The 20,701-nt window shown below is 41.4% G+C and overlaps 1 protein-coding gene across 1 annotated transcript; it reads left to right on the top strand.

The window, feature by feature from the left end:
* Positions 1-2,081: 2,081 nt before the first annotated feature.
* Positions 2,082-19,798, top strand: LOC310743222 (uncharacterized protein C2orf80). The gene is made up of 7 exons (XM_083573342.1): positions 2,082-2,141; positions 2,331-2,412; positions 3,888-3,974; positions 9,969-10,052; positions 10,450-10,527; positions 13,674-13,761; positions 18,972-19,798. Exons 1-7 carry the CDS (start codon positions 2,101-2,103, stop codon positions 19,043-19,045), a joined length of 534 nt encoding a protein of 177 aa, XP_083429468.1. The 5' UTR covers positions 2,082-2,100; the 3' UTR covers positions 19,046-19,798.
* The last annotated feature ends 903 nt before the right edge of the window (positions 19,799-20,701 follow it).

The raw sequence follows: 20,701 nt of genomic DNA, 5'->3' as shown, positions 1-20,701 counted from the left end.
AAAGTTGCTCTGTGCCAGAGTGGAGAATTGAGTTATGTGAGCTAGAAGCTGGGAGTAAAGTGGCAGGCTGGGAAGCCAGAAAGACAGAATGCCTGATTTATGCTTGAATCTGAGGCTGTGGCTATGGGAGAAGCAAGACCCTTTTGGGGTGTTAATGGTATGAACCCCTCCATCATGGGCTCAGGTTGTATATATGTAAAATAAACCATATATCATAAAGACACCACAGTCTCTGCTGTCCCTCATTCTGAGAAAAAACAAAACCTGGGTAAACACCTGGAATCCCTGGAATTTTGCACCACTCAGAGATTGGGGTGTCATGCAACAAATACTGTTGAGTTGAACACTGCATTAAATTAAACACACTTAACATCCATTTGATTTCAGTGGCCTTAGGTGTGCTTCAATCCACACAGGATTAGACTTCAAGTGTCCCTAGGAACATGTCAATTCTTTGTTTTCTTGACCCCTTGCTTTGATGCAAGTGATTGATTGTTGACGCAAACTGTTACATCCAATAAGGTCCATGGCAGAAGAGGGACCAGTTCTCATTTATCAACCAGCTATCAGTGTTTCAGATAAAACATTTAGCTTTGAAATCCAATGCCTTGGCATGTAAAAGGATCTCTTGCACTCTGGCCCAGCAGCTCAGCCCAACGGGGAGCTGCTTGCTAGTACTGTATTCTTTTTCTTAAAAATTCAGTTCAGCAATATTGTGTTTCTAAGCAACAGACAAGTGGTTCATTCTCTTGCTTTCCCTGAGCAAGGCTTTCATTTCTGTTAAGGCTCAGCAGGACAAGCAAGAAGAGAATAACATCATCTGGACAGAAGGCTTTTCTAATGATACCAAGTCAATGAAATCCAGAACCTGAGTCTTTTTAATAACAATTGCGTGGGAAGAGGTAATGGCTTATTTTTCATCCATTTATGTAGAAGTACCACACTGTATCATCTTCAAGATGCTATTTAAGATGTTGCATTCTTTTCACAGCTGACAGTCAATTTATTTATCTCACTGCTAAATGGACAGAAGGTAGCATGCAATTTTGCTTTCCATACCAAGTACTTGTAACTGCTAAATTAATTATCTTTCTTTCACACATCAGATATGTTTAAAATACAGTTTACACATTCATGTTTCAGTTATGGGAATCTGTGGATGGGTTTTTGTTGTTAATAGAATTCATTGATATCAGTATTTACAGTAAAATATCACCACCGGAATATATTACCTCTATTTTCTCTGTGGTTTCTTATCCTTATACATGTGCATGTATAGTAGGGAAATGTACCATTAATATACAGTGGAAGATTTTCATATTATTGGATCCTGGAGGAAGATGTGTACAGGGAATAGTGGGTTGCCAAGGTAGAATTACATGTTCAAATTCTTTGTGCGTTGCATAGCATGCAGCTGTTAACTTTGTAAAGAATGCTGCAGCTGCTGCTACACCTGAGTAACATTATGGGCAATGCCAGGAGGAGGATAAAAGGTAAAGGGACCCCTGACCATTAGGTCCAGTCATGGACGATTCTGGGGTTGTGGCGCTCATCTCGCTTTATTGGCCGAGGGAGCCGGCATACAGCTTCCAGGTCGTATGGCCAGCATGACTAAGCCACTTCTGGCAAACCAGAGCAGCGCACGGAAACGCCGTTTACCTTCCCGCCGGAGCGGTACCTATTTATCTACTTGCACTTTGATGTGCTTTCAAACTGGTAGGTTGGCAGGAGCTAGGACAGAGTAATGGGAGCTCACCCCAACGCGGGGATTTGAACCGCCAACCTTCTGATCGGCAAGCCCTAGGCTCTGTGGTTTAACCCACAGCACCACCCGCATCCCATAGGAGGAGGATAGGGGCTCCTATTAGTAGCCTCTAACCAGGGAAGCTGGCAGGTCTGCCTACAGTTGGCTGTGTATCTTGAAATTGCTAACAGGAGCAAAACTTGTAATACATGCCCTGAGAAGCTTACAATCTCATGACCTTCTAGTTTTCCTTTATTGACTTACCTATCCTTAATGTCTTATGTTCATTCATTGTACATTGTTCTTACCTAACTGGACCTTTGCAACTGGAACATGGAGAAAGAACACACAAATTAATGGAGAGAAAACGTTTGAAACAAGAGATTGAAAAACTCTTGTAAGTACCACCTTCTATTTTTTTTATATACTGTACTTTAAAGTAGATTTACATCTAATAGCTGCATTTTATACCCAGTGTGCATAGCACCTCACACTTTCCTCTCCTACCCCAGCGCACACAGATAAATAATAATGCACTGAGTGGCTGAGCATTGGTCCTAATTCAAAATTATTCTTTTCCTGGAAGGGGAGATTATGTTGGTGTCAGACTTCGGGAAAATGAATTTGACCCACAAGGAAAGAGGAAGACTACCTTTCTAGATGACTTGGTAAGCAACTACTTTACATTCTTGCTGGCTTTTAGCCAAAGGCCTTTGGGGAAGGCTGCAGTTCAGTAGTACAGCATCTGTTTTGCATGCAGACGCTCGCAGGTTAAATCCCTGACATCTCTAGGTAGGACTGGGAGTGCTCCCTGCCTGGCAGTATGGAGGGGCAATGTAGACCGTCATTCGGTGTAGAGAATCCTGAGCTAGAAATTGACTGACACAGTATAAGGCAAGAAGGAGAATCCAGGTGATGCATAATAACTATGATAATATTTTATTCCCTTGTTAATTATGCTGTTTTAAATGTGCATTTTGTATTTGACTTCACTTAGCAATGTTTTTATTTATTTATTTTTTGAAATGTTTAAGTTTTTTTTGTTAACTTTGCATTAAATATGTATTCTGTAGTTGTCCTCCTTTGTAATGTTTTATTTTGAAATCTTTAAGATAACATTTTCATTTTAGTTTTCTGTTAATTATGTTGCTTTGACTGTATACGCTATATTTGACTTTCTTCAGGTTGTTTTATTGATGTTTTAATATTCTGTAAATAGCTTTGAGATTTTTCTTAAAAATATAAAGCGGTATATAAATGAAATGAACAACAACAACAAATCGAATGTCTTTATCATTCAGAGAAACTTCATTCCCCCACTAAGGAATGATGTATAAAGGATGTATGAAGGATGTAATTTCCTTGCTTGTGGAGGAGGACCCTTCGGCTCATTGTGTCAGCTCTGTGCTGCTGGCAGACATGCTCATTGGACACAGCCACCAGTAGAGGTGGCTATTTAATTGTAGCATGCCAAAAAGTGGCATCTTCCATTCAGAAGTGAGTCAGGTGTACAGGAAACAAATATTTTCATGGCGCACTGCAGCTGTGGCTGCATGCACACTTTACCCTTAAAACATACTCAAAACACATACTTTCCCTCAAAGAATTCTTTGAGGGAATTCTGCTCCCAGGGGGAGCAGGCCAGCAGTGGCAGCCATGGAGAGACAACAGGATGCTCCACCACTGCAGTCGCTCAGGACAAACACAGGCTCATCCTCCTCTCTGAGCTCAGCAGCAACAGCACTGGCTGGGGAAATCAGGACATTTCAGGATCAAATTAGAAGCTGGGATGGCTTTCATAATTTAGGGGCTGTCCCTGGAAAATCGGGACACTTTCAGCTTTTGCACAAATGCACTGAATCAATGCAGCAACCAGTGCTTCCTATTGGGAACTCTATTTGCAGGATAGGCTGTGTAACTTAACCAAAGATAACACAGACCCTGTTAGTCAACAGCACACATGTTTGACCTGTGCTAAGTTCTCTTTTCAAGGGTAGGTGGTCAAAGCAATCCAAAAGTAGACCAAAGCAATCCAAACCCTGTGGGTCAGCATCACACATGTAACACATTTGAGTTGCACTAAGCTGTTGTGCAAAGAAATCATGTAGTTTGACATCACACACAAACTTTTTTTCTCTTCTAGGCTCACTATGACCTGGCCATAAATGTTGCTTTACCTTGGCTCATTGATTCAGAAGCCCAAATGCCTTGGGGAAAAGAAAAAAGGCAAGTGTAAGGTCTCACTGATGTAGTGATTCTGTTAATATGCGTAGGAAAGCTGGAGCCAGGGTTTTTTTCAGCTGGAACTTGCCAGAACCCAGTTCCGGCACCTCTCAGGTGGGCAACATTGCTATTATAAGAGAATAAGAGAGGCGTTCATGGTGAGTTCCGGCACCTCTTTTTCTAGAAAAATAGCAGTGGCTGGAGCTGTATGTTTAATCCACTACCCATTTAAAAACTTACATTTATGGGGCCCTCCAGATGGTCTTTTTATTGCAAATTCATGCTGATAGTGCTCATGATGCTATCAGAGTGGTCACAGGCAATTCCACTCTCAACACTGTTTGCGTCTGCAAAAGCTTTGGGGTAGTCACACTGCTTCGCTTCCAATCATTGCATATTCCATTACTTTCTGCTGAAATCTTGTAACTTTTTATTCTTCTCACACTCCGCTTTTGTTGCACTATAGCCCCTCCAAACAGCAATAATGGGGTGGCAATGGGGAAGCATTACAGAACAAACCAAAGCAGGATAAATTCAGCACCAATGCATTATTACTGTATCAAAAATATGTTGCAAAATGTCATCCCCAACTATCCCTAGTAGAAATGCTTCCGGTCTTTTAGGGAATGTATATTTAAATATTTTTTTTAACTCATTATAAATATATTCCCAATATTTCTTCATTTCTTCGCAAGTCCACCACATGTGGAAAAAATTACCTTCTTTAACCTTGCACTTCCAGCAGTTCTTATTCCCAGTTTTGTACATTTTCCCCAACTTTGCTGGGGTAATGTACCACCTGTACATCATCTTTTCTAAATTTTCCCTGAGTGTTACACAAGCGGTAAATTTCATTCCACTAGTCCATAATTTCTGCCATTTGTCATACTCTATATTATACCCCAAATCCATTGCCCATCTCGTCATTACCCCCTTTATTTCCTCATCTTTGGTATCCCACTCTAATAATATGTTATACATTTTGGATAGTAATTTGGATTTGCCTTCAATTATCTCTATCTGAAACTTAGATTTCTTTTCATTCATACCTACTTTTTTATCATCACTCCATACTGCATTTATTTGATGGAATTGTAACCAGCCCGTTAATTTGTCTTTCAACTCCTCGTAAGGTCTCATCCTCCAACCATTTTCTGATCCTGTCAGTAGGTCCTCATAAGTCAGCCTTTCTCCCTCCATGTTTGCCTTTTTAATTATTAGAATATCCATTGGTGATAACCACCAGGGTGTCTTCCATTCCAGGAGTTTTTTATTTCTTTCCCACACTTCGAGTAGGGGTCCTCTGAAAATATGATTTGAGAATCCTTTATGTATCTTCTCTTTATTCTTCCATAAATAGGCATGCCAGCCGAACCTGTTGTCGAACCCCTCTAGGTCCAACAGGTCGGCATTTTCTAGATTAATCCAGTCTTTAATCCAGCAGAGGCTGGCAGCCTCAAAATATAACTTCAGGTTAGGTACTGAGAAGCCCCCTCTTTCTTTTCGGTCTGTAAGGATTTTGAATCTAATTCTTGGCCTTTTGCCCTGCCATATGAATTTCGACAGGGTTCTTTGCCAATCTGTGAACATTTTAGATCCTCTAATCACTGGGATGTTCTGAAACAAAAAAAGCATTCTCGGTAGTATATTCATTTTTATCGCCGCCATTCTTCCCCTCCACGAAAGTTTCACTCTATTCCACATATCTATTTCTTTCTTGATCTCCTTCCACGTTGTAAGGTAATTATCTTGAATTAAATTTATATTTTTTGTGGTTAACCAAATACCCAAATATTTTATTTTTTTTACCACCTTAATTCCGTGTTGTTCCTCCAATTTTTCACTTTCTTTTTTCCCCAAATTTTTAATCAGCATTTTTGTCTTTAATTTATTTAATTTGAACCCTGATAGTTTACCGAAATCTTCTAGCATTTCCAAGGCCCTGCCAACACTTTTTTGCGGATTTTCCATAGATAACATTAGGTCATCCGCGTATGCTTTTAATTTGAATTCCTTTATCCCTATTTTGATCCCTCGGATCTCAGATGCTGCTCTCATTTTATTTAGAATTATCTCTAGTGCCATGATGAATAAAAGAGGGGATAGAGGGCACCCCTGTCTTGTTCCTTTTTCAATTTTAAAGGAATTTGTTAAGTTGTTATTTATAATCAATTTTGCATCTTGATTCGAGTATATTGCCTTTATTCCATTCATAAATTCGCCCTCTAACCCTGCTCTTTCCATGCTCTTCAATAGGAACTTCCAAGAGACATTATCAAATGCCTTTTCTGCGTCTATAAAAATTAATGCCGCAGGTATTTCGTTCTTACACTCCAGATATTCTATAATGTTTATGGTATGCCTTACATTATCTTTGAGGAACCTATTTGGAAGGAATCCTGCTTGATCCTTATGTATTATATTTACTAGGCACTTTTTAAGTCTACTTGCCATCACTTCCGCAAAAATTTTATAATCGTTATTTAAAAGTGATATGGGTCTATAATTTTTAATGTTCCATTTGTCCGAATCTGGTTTAGGGATCATCGTAATATGAGCCTCCCTCCATGTCTCTGGTATTCTTCCTCCTCTCAGTATACCATTCATAATGTTGCATAGCACTGGTGTTAATTGGTTTTCGAATACTTTGTAATATTTAGCTGACAATCCATCTGGTCCTGGGGCTTTCCCTATTTTCATTTTCTTTATCGCATTTTGGATCTCTTCTGCTTTTATAGGTTTATTAAGTTGGGTTCTTTCTTCCTCTGTTATGGTTCTCCCGTTATATTCTTCTAGGTATTTTTCTATTTGGGTTATGTCTTCCTTCTCTTTTTTGTACAGCTTCTCATAAAATTTGAGGAAATTCTCCTTTATTTCTTTTGGGTCTTCTATCAGTTGCTCCTCTATTTTTATTTTGTTTATCACATTTTGTCTTTGTCTTTTTCGTAATTGCCAAGCTAATAATTTACCCGTTTTATTAGCTGACTCAAAGTATTTTTGTTTCGTTAGTTTAATTTTCCATTCAGTCTCCTGACTTATTAACATTGAGTATTGAGATTGTAACATCTTTCTTATTTGGATATTTTGTTCATCTTTCGGGTTTGTTGTTAATTTTTGTTAATTTTTGTTAATTTTTTCTCACATTCTCTTATCTGAATTAGGATTTCCTCTTTCTTCTGTTCTCTTACTTTCCTCCTATAACTATTTTGTTGAATAAAAAACCCTCTTAAAACAGCCTTACTGGCGTCCCAAACTATATCCAAACTTATTTCCGTATTGAGGTTCAAATCGAAATAATTTTTTAGAGTGGTTTTAGCTTTCCCGACCACTTCATCATTTTCCAATAGATGTTCATTCAATCTCCATCTGAATCCGCCTTGTGGTTTGCCTTTTATTTCCAAAACTACCGAATTGTGATCTGAAAGAGTTCTAGGTTGAATTTCACACTTTATAGTTCTTAAAGTAAATTCCCTTGAAACGAAGACAAGACATTATTTCAGTACGCCACAGCTGCCGCCAGATTATTAATTGCCCAAAATTGGAAAAATCAAGATATCCCATCAATTAGAGAGTGGCAAACAAAATTATTTGAATTTGTTGAACTTGCAGAAATGACTCAAAAAATCAGAAACCAAAAAAATACAAAGTTTATTAATGACTGGAAAAAATTTATGACATACATTGAAGGGAATTACAGAAGCCTAAAAACTATAACAGATCTGATATAAACCTTACGACGTGTAAACTATTAACAATTATTAGCTGCGAGGAAAATAAATTATGTATATTAAGAAGCCTGAAAGCGGGAGGGATGGAGGTCAATAGAGCGTAGAAGAATGATTTAAGTTTTTGAAACACAAAGAGATAATTGTGAGGATAAAGAATTGTAACGGAAATAGATAATACTTATGTTACGTTTAGACATTTGTTTTGTATTTTTCTTTCGTTTTGTAATTGTGAAGTTATTTCTTTTTCTTTTTGATTACCTATATGAAACTCAATAAAAAGAAGTTTAAAAAAAAAAAAATATGTTGCAAAATGCACCCACAATAAAACACCAATCTGGAGGAACCCTAACTCTATTGATCTGAATGGAGACATGCCCACAAATGTTGGTAATACAGAGTAATTTGAGTTTGTGTTAACCTATAAGGGTTATCTTATTTATCCTCACATTATCCTTGGTATAGGAAGCTGGCCTGTATTTTGTTGAGTCACATATCTACAGGACTCTGAACTTGTGCGTCACATAGTTTGCCAGGTACTCCTTACGGGATCAGGAGGCCAAAGGGAGAAAATACTTTTTAAAGGGATTGCCCCATATTCCACAATCCTCTAGATCTATAAAACAGAATGAACAGTCCTTATTCCAGAGCTCCAAACAGAAACATTATAGCTTGACGGTTCAAAACACTATGGTGCATAAATCAGAATTCAAGAGTCACACTTTTTTAAAGTCTTAAATGGGTGTTGGAGCAGATGCATGAGAAGATGGATTTGATGACTGTTGCAGTCAAAAATTTTGGACAAACAGTGAATATTTATACAGAAACCATTCAGGAGCCAACGCAGGAACCTGTTTTGACAGGGCAAGTGCAAATGCAGAAGATAATGGAGGAGGTTGCTGTTGAACCTCAAGTAACACAAATGGAGAGACCCAAGGCCCTGCAGGAGCATAAGCCGCTGTCCTTGAAGACTGAATTTCGAGTGGGCCGGGGGGGGGGGTCTGGAGATGTGGGGGTCCTTAATTTTGGAGGGACTTTGAAACATGCTTTTAAATATTTTCTGGACTATACAGCCGACTGTGGGGAATGGGACTGTGGGGAATGGGCTGATCTGTTGAGGAGAGATGGAGTTATTTTTGAGTTGGAGTATCCCCGAGACCTACTCCTCAACGAGAAAGAAAAGAAATTAAGAAAGAGATCAACAAAAGACAAGGTAAAGTGCAGGTACAAACAAGAAGAAGATCTGCAGAAGGGACATGGAAAAGACTTAAGAGCCTCGGACATAAGATTACCAGGTTGATGGACTAGATGGAATGGACAGTAAGGACTGACATAATCCGAGACCAGGAAGAAGAGACGTTGGAGGAAGATTGGAAGAAATTTTTTAAAAAAAATTACTTTGGGAATTAGTGCAAAATTAATGAGCATTAGGAAAAATGTTGGAATGAAAATATTTGGCTTTAGTAGAAATGATATAAGGAATTATGTACAAATAAATATTAAGTTTTAAGCTTTAAGGTATTTTATGGTAAGATAAGGTTAAAATAAATTAAGGTAAATTGAATGACAGAATATAGTGAAAGATGGAAAGGATTTGCTGAGTTAATTAAAAGGTTAGACTGTTAAGACAAATTACTCAATAAAAATTGAGAAAGATGGAAAGAATTTGCTGAAACAAATAACTAAACTAGAATACAAAAAGGGAGGTGTGAGGAGGTCGATGAAACAAGTAAATGAAAGATAAAGATATGGAATATTGGATGTGTTGTTGTTTTTTTATTATTGTTGTACTGATTTTTACGTTTTGTTTTTGCTTTCTTTTTTGATGTATTGTTATGTATGTTTTGTTAAATTTTTTGTTGTTTTCTTTTTTTCTTTTTTCTGTAATTTTTTAAAACTTCTAATAAATATCATTAAAAAATAAAAATAAAGTCTTAAATGGGATCCCAGGTAGAACAATCCAAAACTCCTTTGGATCCATTGGATCCCAAGTCAGCCCTGCTGCTGTCAGGTGACAGGACTGGGTGTGATTGCTGCAACAGCTCCAGGCTGGCACAGCAATCTGCTTGTCCACCACTTTCTGCCCTGATCATTGTTAAGGCCCACCAGGCAGTGGCTGAGGTTAGCACTCTCCCCTGAACCTAGGAAAGATTTGGGCTTTGATACCCTCCTCTTCAATTTCATCATGCAGGTGTGAAAACCACAGTACATATCACTTATAAATTGTTAGATAAATTTACCTGTTACTTTTTTCTTGATTTCATCTGGACAGGAAGCTACCGTTTCATCGACGATACGGTTATCCCAACCGAATTGAAAGAGAAGCTATGATTTTATCATCTTATGCCGGGATGCTAATGGTATAATCCTTTGTTTAAATACTGATTGTTTTAATAGAAATGGTGTGTAAGACTCCCAAGGAGGAAAAATATGTTATCAAATTTTCTTTTAGATGTATTTTTCTTGCAGGCAAGTTACTGTTTTTTATTAAATTGAGGGTTGCAAAATTTGCCCTCTATTTCGGCACTTTGCCTTTCTCTATTTTTTTTTTTTACTCTTACTGGAGTAGAGCAAAACAAAACATTGGCTTTCAATCAGTGCCCTTACTCTGCCTGAGGTGGGCAGTGGGACTGGAGAAAGGACGAGTTTTGCATCCATCTGCTTCTCCTGCCTCACAAATTTGGTGGGCCCTTAGTTTTAGATAAAAAGCAGAAAGATATTTAAAACAAAAACTGGCCTGTACCACTGTTTCTACAGAACAGCATTCCTGTTGAAGATGTCATTGGGATTTATACCACTGGAGCCTGTGCAACCCACTGGCAGAGTTCTGCAAAAGTAAGTTACATGCACATTATTAATCTGTTACCAGTTTTAGGCCGTGTGACAAACAGGCTTCCTTTCCTTCTGGGGGCATTGATCTACTCATACTGACCTTCCCAACCTGCATTATAAGTTTAATCCCATGTTTATCCCATGCTTCTATTATTGAGTTCAGGAATCAGTGCAGTCAAATGCTATTACCTATAGTATGGCTGTTTTTCAGTTAATTTCAATTCAGTCCCCGGCACCTCTAGCTTAAACAAGGAAAGGAAGGATCAGGTTTGTACTACAACTCCCATCACCACCAGCCAGCATGGCTAATGATCGGGGTGATAGGGCTTGTAAACAACAAAATGTGGAGGACCACAGGTTTATCATCCCTGCCCTAAAGAGTCATTGGCATTCAGTAGTGGGCACAATGAACAATTATAATCTTGATGATATAAGGCAGCGTCTTTTATTCCTATGGATGTTGCCACACACACTGCTTAAATCAGACATGTCCAAAGTCTGTTTTGGGGACCTAATCCGGCCTGCTGTTTGGTTAATTTTGGCCCCTGGGGCAGTTTATTTCCCAAAAAAAAAAGCATGTTCATTTCATCAAATCTGGCCCTCTTTGGAAAAAGTTTGGACACCCCTGGCTTAAATGATACACACACATATAAACATCATTAACTTTTAATATAACTTCAACAAGTTCAGCTAAAAATAAAAATGATAATATTGCATTGTTTCATATATCGAAGTGGCGTGAAGCATGTATGTGTAAGTGAAATCATAATATCATTCTTTATTAATTTTGGACCAATTACCTGAAATCTTACTCGCTATTAGGGTTCCACATTGGCCATGTTGGGCTTTCCAGTTAGTTTTAATTAGTTAGTTTATATCTTTCTATGCTCCTGGGGGACATGAAGAAACCCACAAAATGTCTGTGTAAGACTAGTATACAAGCATATATAAAAGCTTTTTATATTTGTGTAATTGATCTTCTGGGAATGTTTTGTGTGTTTCTCTCTCCTGCATACTATGATATATTCCCCAGGCTAAAATGCAGAAAAGGGGGAAAGCAATGAAAAGATTTTTTTCTTTTCTTTTTCTTTACAAAAAGCTTGATACCAGCTGACACTATATGGAGAAGAATATTATATCAGTGAGTGTTCTGTAGAGAAGTACCATTTGTCCTCTGGCTCAGCTTTACTGAAAGTCACTGAGAAAATAAGGTGCCCTCCTTGCCTTTGTAAATCTATAAAATCTTGCCAGACTGCAATGGTATTTTCAACCCAGCCCTCTAAAATTTTTTAATTCATAACACTTAGGAGCCTTACATGTGATGCTGAGTTACACACGCCCATGAAAGGTGTCTAGATCATATGTTGGATTACAGCTCCCATCATCTCTGGGCATGCTGTCTGTGGACTGATAGGAAGTCCCAACATCTGAAGGGCCGCAGGTTCCCCATCCCTGGTCTAGATACTTCCCATATTATCTGCAAGACTGCAACAGAGGCCAAATAAGCAGCTCAGCCCTCTTGTATAATACAGGAGAATGCATGTTCCATTCTTTCGGTTGGATTTTCAGTATTGGACTCTTTGCAATCATTTCTTTTCACAATCTGATTCATATAAGCCTGTGTTGTACTGAGATTATTAGTCCAACTATCCTATTGCTATCTACTCCCAGCTGGCAACAGCTGTCCAAGGTCCCAGGCAGAATAATCTTATGCAGCCTGACTACTTAAGATCCTTTAAGTAGAGATGATGGGAATTAAACCTAAGCATTCAGAGCATGTGCACTGACTTTTTAAAAAGAAAAAAATAGTAGTGTAATCTCTGCAGCTCTGGGTTGCTATTACAGCTACTCTCTTTCCCCCTATGGACATGGTTTTGACATCAGTGTGTATATGTCTTGATGTATTGGGTAGGTAACCCTACAACCATTCAGCACACCTTCAGTATTATCACCCTTTTTATTCACCTGAAACACTTCCCAGCTACATTTTAAAATATATTAAAATATCTGCACAGTAGACTGGCCGGCTAAACCAGGTGAGGGTAGCCAATGGGTCTCAAACGCTCAGTAAGTTAAGGACTTCCCCTGCATGTGAAGACATGCTTTGGCAGACTGGGAAGATGACACCAAAGGTGGGTCCAGTGGTCCAGAAGGCCTGTCAAACTGGAAAGGTAGCCCATCTAGGAGATGGGAAACTCTGATCCTAAACCTCTGCTGCCTTGTGGTATATCTTCAGGAGAAGAAAGGGCTAAGGAGTAAACCCTACACAAATCTGGAGTGGAGTCCCTAAGGGGGTGGCACCTTATCCCCCTCCTTCCAGCAATTCCTGCTGCCAAGCTGGTGCCAAATGTATTGCTCTGCTTTCCTTTGGACCCCATCAGTGAGGCCAAGTGAGGGGGTCTTGTTGTCTGGCCAGCCCAGAACCTCCGTCTACACTGCCCAGGCTTGTGCCCTAGGGAGGTCACTTCATTTTGGCTTCACCCCCAGAGGTGCTCTCCATTGTCTCTCGAGATGAATGCCAACAAGAAGTGCTTAAATAAGTATTATAACACCAATTTTCAAAATGAAATTTAAATCCCCTGCTATGTTTCTTGACATTTTAGTAATGCGTACAGTCCCCCCCACCCTATAACTTTTAAAAATGTTTCCTACCAGTCTTACAGTGGGAGAGCAATGAGTGGATCGCTCTCAGAGCTGTCCATTGGGAGCAGCTATAGGATGCCATCTAGTGTGCAAATAATGTTTCTGTGCTAAGGCTATAGGCTGCAGGAAAATAACACTGGCTACATTTCAGAAGATCCCATAGTCTACATATCCTGGTGTTAGGTGTCATGTTAATTGAATCCTAACAAGATTCCAATGTTAAGTGCCTAAAGAAAATAACAGAAGAGAAATGCAGCAGCGGAAATCAATCCTGATGAGATATTGCAAAAAGGAAAGTCAGAAATGGTGAACTAGAATGATAAATAATTAGTGCTTATTCCCGTAATTGCAATAACCTACTGGTATTCTGCTACCAAACATTTTCGCTCTGGTTTCTCCCAATAATCTCAGCATGTAAATGATGGCTTATAATAATGTAGTCTCATATTTGCTGCCACAAGTTATGGGGGGAAAGTAAGGTACCAGTGACTTTCTTTAACCTGCAGGGCCACCGAATTCATCCTTGTAATCTCTCACTGCATCCTTTTGCCATGTTGACAGCCCCCCAAGCTGCAGAACATGCAAGGAAACAGAGTAAGTGGATATTACCTTCTCTCACAAAATTGCATACTGGTTGTTATGGAGTAAGGGGGGGGGGAGAGGGAGTTCTGAAGACTTGTTACTTCAGTTTTGCCAACAAGCAAATCTCTCTTATCTATAAGTCACTCTCTGCTACAACTGGGAGATAACTAAAAATAGCCTGCCAGCTTTTTTGGGATGTAGCTATTTTCCCTAAGTGGGATTGATGATGAGATAACTAGTCCAATTGAACTGATAGGATAAACTGCAACAATGTGGACAAGACATTGTAATAGTGGCTCATTACTGTTGATTTGTATGAGTTTGGGTTTCTGCCCGAACATTTTTAGCTCATTAAACATCATTCAGCCATGATACATTTCCCCCCAGACCTTCATGCCAACCCCAATGACGTTGCAGGTGTGGACTGTTGCTAACATCATGGTACACAACTTCACAAACCAGTGGTGGGAGTGCACTGGATGCCAAGTGAAGGCATACACAGCCTTTCCATTTATGAAGTCTGAGCCCTTTCAAACAGCCTGTGGTACTTTGCCCACAGCTTCTGCTGAAGGCTCCTTTAGCTTAGTCAATTCTTCATTTTAGTATGTGCTACATGAATTGCATGCTTTGGACTTCCAGCAGACAGATATCACTATAGTCACATGCTTAGGGCTGTTTCTGTGTCAAATGGGCATAATTTGTTGCCAAACAGGAGACAGCTTTCTGAGGCTCCACATAACATGCATGAGTCTCACCTCCCTTCCCAGCTCACAGCTGGTGGGAGTGGGTGTTATAAGGACTTTCCTCCCTCATCACACCTGGATGGACCTTTGGGACCTTTACTGGCAGCTTGCCCCATTTGGAGTCCACACGCTTCCGTGGCGCCTCTGCTCCCTCCGGGCTTCCAGCTCTACCAGTTAGCAGAGTAAAGTACAGCGTCAGAAGCAAGCAGCCTTGTGTGCTCAATAACTCAGGCAGACACTCGGTATCTTCCTTATCTTACAAGTAGCTTTAATCTCGTACAAAAACAACAGATCGTTAATCTCCCGGTGACATACAGCTCATCTTCCCGGAGCTTCGAGCTTCGCAAACTGCGTGTCTCTCTCTCTCTCTCTCAGAGATACTGACCACTCCCACTTCCGTGTTCTAAACACACCTCTAGGAATGTGAAGCGTCACTCAGAACTTCTTAACCCTGTAAGTTCTGACTCTCTCAACACCCCCTCTCGCATCACATTCTGAGAGGACTTGTGAACACACCTTTACAGACCTCTGTGTGTCCCACACCTTCCCACCTGCCTGTTGAGTTTCCTCACAAATCTTTGGTTCGCACTGTGCGAGGCCAACCCACGCATTTGTGACTCGAAACCTCTCAGGTGGAATTCCCTTTGTTGCCCGTGAAGACCGCCTGGGCACAAACTGGGGTTGTTCTCCTGACCCACTGGGGCCAGCAAGTGCGTCTTCTTCATCAGACTCCCCCTCTGACTTGACCCGTCTGTGAGCTTTCTCCATCACTCTAACAGGAGATGAGGGCTCACTCTTGGACACTCCTTTCACAACCTGTGGAGACGCCTCCCCCTGGTGCTGATCCTGATCATCGACCAGATCACCATTACCTGGCTCTCCCTCCTGCTCAGATTCGGATTCAGACAGACAATCTGAGACAATGTCATGGCTGACTTTGCGCCTTGGACTATTTCCCTGCTGCTCTTTGAACTTAGCATGCTTACTGACCAGAAGCTTGGTCTGATCACCTTCTGGGTACGCAAATCTCCACCCCTTTGTCGCGGGCTCATACCCACAGAAGATCATTTCCTGGTACCTTGGACCACCCTCTTGCTGCAACCACTTTGGTACAGGCACCATGGCCCTGCAACCAAACGAACGGAAGAAATGCACCTGCGGCTTCTGTCCGTTGAGCAAGAAATATGGGGTGTCACCTACCACTGCATTGTAGCACCTGTTCATCGTGAAATTGGCCGTTTTTACTGCCTCCCCCCAGAAACTGTGAGGCAACCCAGAGTCACTCAATAGGACCTCTGAAACTTGAACCAGAACTCTACTTCTCAGCTCTGCCACGCCACTTTCCTGAGGCGAAGTCACCTTGTGACGTATCCCCCTCTGGCGAAAGAAACTCTTTAGAGCAGACCCAGTGACCTCTGAACCACGGTCAAACTGGAAACCTTGCACCTTGGTGGAGAACCTCTGTTCCACCGCCGCAACCCAATCTTTGATCAGTTGCGTTGCTTCCTCCTGCGATTGCAGCGTAAAAGCCCAGGAGTTCCTAGTATAATCATCGATCAAAATCAGCAGATGCCTGGCTTTGCCCAGACTTGGCTGAGGCATAGGCCCAAACAGGTCTGCGTGCACAAGCTCAAAAGGCTTCGTGGTTACCCTCTCCACCCTGGGATAACTGCATCCCTTGTTCTTGGCTTTTCTACAAGCCCTGCAACTTAGGGTTGCACCACATTCTCTTACCTTGCACCCTTTGGTGCATTCTGATAACATCTGCAAGTCATCACAAGACCCATGTGCAATCCTCTTGTGCCACACGCATGCACATGAAACATGAGTGTTCATGTTTTCTTTCCCAGCTCCCTCCTTCAGAGGTATTGTTTCCAGAACAAAGAGATTGTTCTGATTTTTCTCAACACGTACCAGTTGCTTCCCCCCTCTGGAAATTGTACAGACATTGTTCTCAAAACAAACCATGTACCCCTCCTGTAAAAGACACGGTACAGACAAAAGACAACAATTCAGTCCCGGCGTCACGTAGACTTCCAGCTGCGCCTGTAGGAAAACAAGGTAAACATTCCCAGACTTTTTTACAAGCCTTTGTGACCCATCAGCAAAACACACTGTTTTCTCAGCTGAAACAGCTCTGCAGTTTTTTAACTGGACATCAGGTGACTCAGACACGAGATGTCTATTTGCAGCAGAGTCAATGACCCAACGTAACACATTGTCCTTCGTTGCCTTTGCAACAGAGTTCCTTCTGCCCCCCTCCTTAGGGCCTTTACAGGCGTCTTTCAAAACAGCCATCGACGCAAACATCTGATAAGCTCCTCCTTCCCCTTCCGGCCGACCCTGGGACTTTCCACGCTGGCCTCTTCTCCCGGGCTGGTTCCCATGGGAAATGTCCTTGGGACTTTCCTGCCCTTTGTCTCGCTGTGGACAGCTTCGGCGCAGGTGCTCCGGAGAACCGCAAACAAAACAGCAACGAATGGAAAACTTTTCAAACTTGCCTTTGGACTGCAGTGCCCCCCCACTCTTGCCAGCAGCTCTACTCAAGGCTTTCCTTTGAGGCTTGGGGACGTGGCCTTTGGCTTCCAGCTCTGTGGTTTCTCTGCAAACCTTCTCCAGCTCCTGCCAAACAGCCTTGGCACTCTCAAGACCCTTGGACTGGCCTTTCTGGCCTGCACCCCCAAACTTGGGTGCATTACTTCCAGAGGAACAGCTTGCCACTGCTTTCCTCTTCCCAGCTTTCAGCAGCTTTCCAGCACACGGCTGCCCATCACGTTGGCGTGTCAAAGCATCGCAGCAGCTTTCAGACACGGCTCCAGCCCACTTTGGGCTTCCAGGGCGTCCCACAGCCCCTCCTTGACTCTCTGGGCGTTCCCCAGCTTCTGTTCAGCATCTGGCCCCCTCTGGGCGTCCCTCAGGCTGGCGTCTAGCCCCCTCTGGTCTGGCTCCCACTTTCTTCAGTGCCTGCCACTCGACCCAGGGCTCCTTCCCGTCTGCCTCTTCAAAAAGGACTGCACAAGACTCATGGCTGTCTGCCATCTTCTCCCCCGGGGCCCAGCTTACTTACGACCAGTAGTAGCTTCTCCCGGCACCCGGTATCAGCACAGCTCCTCCCAGCGAGCTCCTTGCCTCACGATCAAAGGCACAGCTTCCCAGCTGGCTGGCTTTCCTCTCAGCGTCTTTCTCCACTGCCCTCTTCCTTGGCAGGAGATCCAGCACACACCGGCACAAACCTGGCTTGCTTCACAGCGTCAGCTGATCTTCCATAACCTTTTGGGACCTTTACTGGCAGCTTGCCCCATTTGGAGTCCACACGCTTCCGTGGCGCCTCTGCTCCCTCCGGGCTTCCAGCTCTACCAGTTAGCAGAGTAAAGTACAGCGTCAGAAGCAAGCAGCCTTGTGTGCTCAATAACTCAGGCAGACACTCGGTATCTTCCTTATCTTACAAGTAGCTTTATTTTTTTTTTTATAATATTTTTATTTTTTCCATATAAATACAACATACATAAACATACAAAGACAAAAACAGAACAAAAAACATGTATCATTTCATATCCTAATTTCTTATACCTTTCTTCCCCGACTTCCTCATGCCTCCCTTTTCTGTATTCCAAATTCTTATCGATTGTTCAGCCAATCTTCCCTTATTTTAATTTAAATTTAGACTAGTCTTCCTTATTCTCCTTGTCTTAACCATAGCTAATAGTAACCATTTACTTTCCAGTCCAGCATCATTCTAACTTTCATTAATTTTGTAATATTTCTTTAAATAGTCTTTAAATTTTTTCCATTCTTCTTGCGCTGCTTCTCTTCCCTGGTTTCGGATTCTGCTCGTCATTTCTGCCAAACCCATGTAGTCTATCACCTTCATCTGCCATTCTTCCAGTGTGGGTAGCTCTTGCGTCTTCCAGTACTTCGCAATGAGTATTCTAGCTGCTGTTGTAGCATACATAAAGAAAGTTATATCCGTCTTTAACTTACAAGTAGCTTTAATCTCGTACAAAAACAACAGATCGTTAATCTCCCGGTGACATACAGCTCATCTTCCCGGAGCTTCGAGCTTCGCAAACTGCGTGTCTCTCTCTCTCTCTCTCTCAGAGATACTGACCACTCCCACTTCCGTGTTCTAAACACACCTCTAGGAATGTGAAGCGTCACTCAGAACTTCTTAACCCTGTAAGTTCTGACTCTCTCAACACACCATGGAGCTGTCAAACAAGAACCTGGACCTCTGTCTGCCAGGGGATCGGTTCTTCTTAGTTCTGCCCACCTTGAAATTCTTGGAGATTATCAAAGGACAGCCTTGTGTGGTAGTGAAATTAGACAGGGAATACCCAGGATTGGTATGCAGTTTCAGCAAAACATTTCATCCACATTCACTGTTGATCTTAGGAATGTTTCAGGAACATGTCAGCCAATTTCAAGTTAAATGACAAAGGAGTTGGGGGAATGACAATCTATTCTTTTCTCTTTTTTAAGGTGTCAAGTTCCACAGGACAGAAGCAAACAAAAATGCCACCAGCAACTCAAGAAAAACAATGGGCACAATTTAGAAACAACCAGAACTTTTAGTTTCAAGAAAGGAAGATCATGAGAAAGTAGGTTTTTCAAATAAATCAAATGAGACCAGACTCCACTAACAACAGAACTTCTGGATTCAGGCAGCCTGGTCCTATCCATGTTTACTCTTAAGTTCATGGGCTTTCAGATAGGATTGCAGCCTTAAGGTGCTGTTGGAAGTTACAGCTGTGCTGTCGCAGAACCTTACATTTAACAGGCTTCACTGTTGCTTTAGGAATTCCTACAGGTGTTTATCTCCCACCTCTATTTAGATATTTTAGGCACATCTCACTTACACTCTGCCTCCTCTTGGAATTTCACCATTGTGGCAGAAACCTCTCTCCAGTCGATAAAAGCAGGGGAGTGTCATAAATAAATACAATAATTTATCCAATGCAGCCATTTGATTGCAGATGTCCTTCCTATCCATGATCCTGATAAGTTGTCTCAGTCCTTCTAATCCCAGTCACAGTAGTTTAGTTAGCCTTCTCTGTTCTACTCATATTTAACCTTAGAAGTCTCATTTCTGTAAACACAACATACACATTTTGCTTTTCCCTATTGGCTACCAGTTTCATATGTTAGAAAAAAGGGAGCTTCAAGCACTAGGAGCCAGGGAGTTTCCAACACTGCTTTAACAACAGTTGTAGCAGTTTACAGTTTTGATTTCTTTCCACAACTCCAGTGCTTTTTTTCTGGCGGTACTCAAATGTATGCCACAAATAAAAATCAATTTGATTATCTCATTCATGTTGTTTTGTTCAAAACTACTCAAATCTATTTCTGGATGGCTAGACTAACAGCCCTCTTGAACTATGCAAGATTCACATTTGCTGTGAATTTGAGAGACACAAATTAGATCAAGGTTGATACTCTAGCAGCTCAATCAATCCCATATGAAGCCTCCAGCCAAGTAAGAGAGGAGGCCCTGTTCCACCATTCAAACCAGACCATTTAATCTCATGTTCATTCTGGACGCTTGTGATACTTGCAGTTTCCATTATGATCACTAGAGGCCACTGAAACACTTGCTTATAAGGGAGAACCAGTCTGACTGGGGAAGTGAAAGTGCCTCCTTTGTCAGGCAGTTCATATATTTTGAACTGGACAGTGCAGATTTCATTAGATTTGAGTATACTAAATTGCTCTTTCAAATTCTTGATTGTGCCCACAAATCCGCCCACAAGAGAATGGATTGAATCCAGATATTGTGGCCAGTGCTTTGAGACCTGAACCACTCAGAATACCAGCCAACTTGGTTTGAAAATTAACTTTTACTGACTTTAGCTCATAAGGAATTGTTGCGCTTATTAGCCTGGATTGTCATTGGCTACAGCTCATAGTTTGTTTGGACCAAGGCAGACCATGAGCCTGGCTTCACACATAACGCGAAGCCAAACCATGGCTTAGCTCCAAGAAGCACAACAGCAACTGGACTGGTGAGGAGCAAATCATCTGTGATTCTTCACCGCATGGTTTTGGCTTGGGGCTATGTGAGAACCAGGCCACTCACTCACAGTTAAATAGAAAGCCTAATGAAAAACGTTAAGATTGTGAGGGTGTTTCCCTTTCATTACAAATAAGAAGCAGTGGTTGCTTTCACAACAATTAATACATAGGACACAGGAATCTGCCTTATACTGAGTCAA

The sequence above is a fragment of the Podarcis filfolensis genome, assembly GCF_964270895.1.
Source record: "Podarcis filfolensis genome assembly, chromosome: 1".
Lineage (NCBI taxonomy): Eukaryota > Metazoa > Chordata > Lepidosauria > Squamata > Lacertidae > Podarcis > Podarcis filfolensis.
This window is presented reverse-complemented; position numbering and strand designations above follow the sequence as displayed.